Source organism: Benincasa hispida, chromosome 5 (genome assembly GCF_027475165.1).
Source record: "Benincasa hispida cultivar pf3 chromosome 5, pf3_genome.v1.1, whole genome shotgun sequence".
NCBI classification, from domain to species: Eukaryota; Viridiplantae; Streptophyta; class Magnoliopsida; order Cucurbitales; family Cucurbitaceae; genus Benincasa; species Benincasa hispida.
The window spans coordinates 37748412-37755077 of record NC_143482.1 but is presented as its reverse complement, the minus strand read 5'-3'; the positions used below and the strand labels follow the sequence as shown (position 1 = coordinate 37755077).

General features: G+C 25.8%; 1 protein-coding gene across 3 annotated transcripts; it reads right to left on the bottom strand.

The window, feature by feature from the left end:
- Nucleotides 1–2938: 2938 nt before the first annotated feature.
- LOC150036096 (uncharacterized) lies at nt 2939–6427 on the bottom strand. 3 transcript variants are annotated; one of them, XM_090314124.1, is made up of 4 exons: nt 6368–6427; nt 5491–5572; nt 3317–3972; nt 2940–3166 (listed from the first exon to the last, which is right to left on the bottom strand). In XM_090314124.1, the coding sequence occupies exons 1-4, from the start codon at nt 6398–6400 to the stop codon at nt 3086–3088; spliced, it is 852 nt and encodes a 283-aa protein (XP_090170250.1). In that variant the 5' UTR covers nt 6401–6427; the 3' UTR covers nt 2940–3085. The 3 variants fall into 3 exon arrangements, with proteins under 3 accessions (XP_090170251.1, XP_090170250.1, XP_090170249.1); XM_090314125.1 differs by having other exon boundaries at nt 2939–3816; XM_090314123.1 differs by having other exon boundaries at nt 2940–3972.
- Nucleotides 6428–6666: the final 239 nt, after the last annotated feature.

Sequence of the window (6666 nt, the reverse complement as noted above, 5' to 3'; positions counted from 1 at the left end):
TCTTACATAGATGATTACCCATGAATTGAATCTATGATCCTCTATCAACATATTTGTGTGCGCATGTGTGTATGTTCTTATGTGTACTAAAATTTATTTTATTATGTCTTTAAGTTTTTTTTTCTTTTTTGATAATTAAAATAGGGAACTTTATTTTTAAAATTTTTAGAAATATGTATTTACTTAAAGCTAATTATAAATATTAACCTTTTACTTTTTCTAGAAGATATTTACTAATATAGCATTTTTTAAATTTATAAATAATTGATTTAACTTAAATAGTTTCTATCTTTAGGTAGATTTGAACATTTGATATAACCATAGTGATGGTGTTGACTTCCACAATATTATCAAACTAGACCACTCTATGTATACTAAGATCATATATCTTCAAATTAGAATAGAGTCAAACAAATTAAATTAGCAAAAGTTAATGACAATTCATATTCCTTAAAAGAAAAAGAATGTTGAGGACAATGATCTAAACAAAAAAATTAAATAGTTTAGGCTTTGTTTCATAATCATTTGATTTTTAATTTAGTTTTTAAAAATTAAATCTATAAATACTCATTTTAATTTCAATTTTAAAAACTTTTTAGTTTGAAATTTGGTTAAGAATTCAATTATTTTATTCAAGAAAAATGAAAATCATAGTAAGAAATTGTCAGAAGATAGGCTTAATTTTTAAAATTTAAAATCAAATTGTTACTAAATGAGATATTCACTATATTTAATATAAATTTTATAAATGACTGTTATATCGTTTTGTAAACATTTGGTTTTTGAGTTTTAGTTTTTGAAAATTAAGTTTATGAATACTCATTCTACCCCCAAGTTTCTTCTTTTTATCTACTTTTTAATAATGTTCTAAAAAATTAAACCAAAATTTGAAAACTAGAAAAAAATAGTTTTTAAAAATAATTTTTTGTTTTTTAAATTTGGGTAAGAATTCAATCTATTTATAAACACCCAAACACTTGTAGAAAATAAAGAGAAAATATAATTATTTTCAAAAATCAAATAGTAACCAAATGAACCAAATTTTAATTTTGTAACACAATCTTTATCATTAAATAAAAAAGATAAAATATCTAAAATTTTGAAAAGCTTCTTCCTTATTTTCTTGGGACATGTATCCCAGCAATGGAGATTATTGACCTTAAGAACATAAGTCTAAAAAAAAAAAAAAAGAAAAAACATTAATATGTAAATTTAAAAATTTAAAGATGAACAAAATATGAAGAATGAAGAATTATAGAACATCATCATTGGAATATTTGCCATTTTCCATTGCACTACAAAAATCCTTCAAATTAATGAAATATTAAAAGAAAATTAAAAGATGAGGATTTGCTAATTAGGAATTTTTTTTCAATATGTTTTTTTCCAATAATTTATATATGGACATTAACTTTCCATATAATATTTTCAAGCTTTTTCTAATTACTATATTCTTTAAATTAGGAAAAATGTGGAAATTTTTCACTCGTGGTTATATGAAGATATATATATATATATATATGTCTCTTGGATACTTCAATACTCTATGTTTTCTTAAAAACAAAGATAGGGTTTTTTTTTTAATTTATTATTATTTTTTATAATTTTATTTTTAATAACCAAATAAAATGGACTTTCCTTCTCTGCCAAAATTTCTATGTAAATTCAATTTACTAAAATCTTCAAAATCTTCACAAAGTTCCCACACTTTCCCTTTTACTAAACTCTCCCTAAATTTAGTCTATTCCTCAATTGTTTGAATTTATTTAGAATTTACCATTTTTTTCCTTTTTGGGTCGAAGTGAGTAGTTGTCTACTATCTCATTTAAGGTCTGAGGTTATATATATATATATAAATAAAAGGTAGGTAGTATTCAAATCTTTAGTCATTGTCGTCGATGGTGGTCCATATGATTAGGTTAATATAAGTTTCTTTTGAATTATATTCTCAATATTTAAAAATTATGTTTTTCTTTAAATATTAAGAAAAAAGTATATTTTTCTTAAGTATGTGGGAAAAAAATTTCAAGACAACATAATGATAAAGAAAAACTATAGTGGCCAAAATGAATCTAGCTTAATCGAAATAATGCTTGTACTATTAAGCTCAAGATCTGATTCACCTACCCTACATATCGCCTTAAAAAAAAAAGATTAACATGTAACATTAAATTTTTTTAAAGAACAAATGAATCATGAAGTTGGAGAATATATATATAGATAAAGATGGAAGAAGAAAAATTGAAAAGTGCTCGTAGGAAAAAAGCTTTGTAGATTGTTCGCCATTGTAAGTGATTAAGCTCCAAATAACCCTTTTCCTCAATGATACATATAAATTGAGAGAAAAAACAGAAATTGCTATATTTACATATATACATACAATTTTGTAACCATGATCGTCTAAATTAATGGATGAGTTACACTATAAAGATTTGGAGTAATGTTATTAATGGTGACCGCGGGTAGTATTGGCAGCGGGACCAGTGTCATATTTCCCTTAGCTGAAAATTGTGCTAACTTTAGTGCTAGTGCAGGTGTCGTATTTTTCTAATTGTTTTCTAAAATTGTTTATAAACCCTTCTGCCATAAACTATGGAAAGATTTTTACATGGTGTTTTTTCTTACTTTAAAAAATACTATTCATATTATTTAATAATTTCGATATAATCTAAGATTAAACCATGAAAAGTACTATGAAAACTACCAATGGAAACTGCCTTTTTTTACGTGGTTACCATATTTAAGAAAGAGGGAGAAGATTTATGGAAAGAATCTTTCTTAACTAATTATAAAAATGATTTTAAAATAAGAAATTTATATATTTCTTAGCTCACCAAAGTTTTGGTTAGAATTCTTCAAAGATCACATGTTCAACTAAAACAAAACAACCACAACAATTTATAAATATTAAAAAAAAAATTCGATGAAAGATTAAACCATCAACTTTGGAAATAAACGGTGGTCTTATTCACTAAGGTATGTTTGAAATCTCAAAAACTAAATATGTCATCGATCCTCTATATAAATCAAAGGTTCAAATCTTCTATCTAACCAAACTAATAGTTCTATTTCAAACGATCATTACTTAAATAATCCTGCACGCTTCTGTATTCTCGTCGTTGAATAGGTTTTGCCCCGGCACATTTTCCATCGATGGTGGTTGCTCCTGCAAATAATAAGGTAGGGGTTTCAACCTCTGATAATATCCATCCGCCGGTGGCATAGATGGCAACACCTGTTCTGACATACGAGGCAAAAAACCATGACTTCCATGAAAACCCACACCTCCATATTGCGACGGAGGCCGCATAATCACCTGGTTACGGAGTGGCGGTACCACTGGCGGATTAACAGCAGCTGCCTCATTGATTTGAACATTGTTGGACCAACCATGGTGGTCGGAAAAATGGCCGAAATCGGAATTGCCATATTGAGTCCTGCCAGTTTTGTAACAATGATTGTCTGAATTAATGGATGGGTTGTTATGATGATTCGGAACAATGCTATTAATGGTGGTCACGGGCGTTAGTGCAGGTACCGGTGCTGTATTTCCCATGGCTGAAAATGGTGCTAGGTTTGGTGCTGGTGCTTGTGTCGTATTCTGCCAAATTGAAAATTGTGCTAATGGTGGTGTCGTATTCTCCCTGATCGGAAATTGTGACAGTGGTGGTGCCATATTCTCACAGACCGGAAATTGTGCCAGTGGTGGTATTGTATTCTCCCTGACTGGAAATTGTGACAGTGGTGGTGTCGTATTCTTCCTGACCGGAAATTGTGTCGATGGTGGTGTCGTATTTCCCCTGATCATAAATTGTGCTAAATTTGGTGTCGGTGTCAGATTCTCCATGGGCGAAAATTGTGCTTTCTTGCCAGCTTTTGCAATTATTTTTATAAAGATTGATGGATCAAAGATTTTTCCTGTACTAATTTTGACTGATCCTGCTTCTATATTCATGTCTATGGAAATGACTCCTTCATTGGAATTCATTACAACACCCAAAATACGTTCTAATTAAAATAAATATTCAACAACCATCATAAACAATGACTTCTTTAATATTATTATTATACCTATTTAAATGCAAAGATTTATATGATCAAATGACTTCTTTAATATAATTATTTTACATTAGAACTCAATTGATATTGTCTATTTTTCCTAAAAAGATATATGACGGATTTTCTCGTCAATTTGATAGGATTTTGGAAAAATAATACCTTTATTTTTGTTTTGAGTTGATTTTAAATGAAATTGAGAGGAAAAATACTTGTAAATTTAGGAGCATTTGAGTGCCAAAGAAACTCCTAGGATTATTACATCTTACATAGATGATTACTCATGAATTGAATCTATGATTCTCTATCAACATATTTGTGTGTGCATGTGCGTATGTTCTTATCTGTATTAAAATTTATTTTATTATGTTTTAAGTTTTTTTTTCTTTGAGAATTAAAATAGGTAACTTTATTTTTAAAATTTTTAGAAATATGTATTTACTTAAAGTTAATTATAAATATTAATCTTTTACTTTTTCTAGAAGATATTTACTAATATAGCATTTTTAAATTTATAAATAATTGATTTAACTTAAATAGTTTCTATCTTTAGGTAGAGTTGAACATTTGATATAACCATAGTGATGGTGTTCACTTCCACAATATTATCAAACTAGACTACTTTATGTATACTAAGATCATATAAACTTCGAACTATAATATAGTCAAACAAATTAAATTAACAAAAGTTAATGACAATTAATATTCCTAAAAAGAAAAGGTAGAAGAAAGTTAAAGACATAAGACAATGATCTAAACAAAAAAAAAAAAAAAAAATTTGGCCTTGTTTCGTAATATTTTATTTTTAGTTTTTAGTTTTTAAAAATTAAATCTATAAATTCTCATTTTAATTTTAAATTTATTCCTTTGTTATCTACTCTCTAAAAATGTTTCAAAAGTTAAATTAAGTTTTAAAAATGAACAAAAACATAGTTTCTAAAAATTTTTTAGTTTGGAATTTGATTAAGAATTCAACTAACTCAAGAAAAATGAAAACCATGGTAAGAAATTGCTAGAAACCATGCTTAATTTTTAAAATTAAAAATCAAATAGTTACTAAATGAGATCTCAACTATAATTAATATAAATTTTATAAATTACTTGCACATTGTTTGGTAAATATTTAGTTTTTGAGTTTTAGCTTTTGAAAATTAAATCTATGAATATTCATTCTACCTTCAAATTTCTTGCTTTTTTATCTACTTTTTAACAGTGTTATAAAAAAACTAAGCCAAATCTTAAAGACTAAAAAAAATAGTTTTTTTTTTTTTAAAAAAAAATTGGGTAAGAATTCAATGTATTTACAAACATGCAAACACTTATAAGAAATTAAGTAAAAATAGGCTTATTTTTAAAAATAAAATAATTACCAAATGAACCAAATTTGAATTTTGTAACTCAATCTTTATCATTAAATAAAAAAGAGAAAAATACCTGGAATTTTGGAAAGCTTCTTCCTTATTTTCTTGGGACATGCATTGCAGCAATGGAGATTATTGACTTTAAGAACATAAGTCTATATCAAAAAAAAGAAAGAACATTATTATGTAAATTTAAAAATTTTAAGATGAACACATTATGAAGAATGAAGAATTATAGAACATCATCATTGGAATATTTGCCATTTTCCATTGCACTACAAAAATCCTTCAATCTAATGAAATACTAAAAGAAAATTACAAAATGAAGATTTGCTAATTAGGGTTTTTTTTTTTTTTTTCAATATGTTTTTTTTCCAATGATTTATATATGGACATTAACTTTCCATATAATATTTTCAAGCTATTTCAAATTACTATATTCTTTAAATTAGGAAAAATGTGGAAATTTTCCACTCGTGGTTATATGAAGATATTTACTAATATAGTAATTTTTTTTTTTAAAAGAGAGGGTTTTTTTATTTTTTATTTTTATTCTTTTTTTTTTTATTATTATTATTATTATTATTATTATTATTATTATTATTATTATTTTTTCTCAATAACCAAACAAAATGGACTTTCCTTCTCTGCCAAAATTTCTATGTAAATTCAATTTAAGTATTATGAAAAAAGTTTTAAGTATGTGGAATAAAAATTTCAAGACAACATAATGATAAAAAAAAAATTATAGTGGCCAAAATGAATCTAGTTTAATGGACATAATATTTGTACTATTAATCAACATAATGATCTGATTCACCCGTTCCACATATCGTCTTCAAAAAAAGATTAACATGTAACATTAGATTTTTTTAAAGAATAAATGATCATAAAATTGGAGAATATATATGTAGATAAAGAAGGAAGAAGAAGAATTGAAAAGTGCTCACCGGAAAAGAGGAGCATCGTAGATTGTCCGCCATTGCAAGTGATTATGCTCAAAATAATCTATGTCCTCGATGATAACATATAAATTGAGAGAAAAAACAGAAATTGCTATATATATATATATATATATATGGAATGTTGTCATATATGAGTATTTTGGGGTGGAAAAACAATCAATAAATTTTGTTTTTATTTATTTTTTAAATGAGAAGAGGGTCAATACTTTATGGAAAGAAATATAGAACAAATGATTTTTTTTTAAAAAAAATAGGAAATAGATATAACTGAAAGGGAAAAGAAT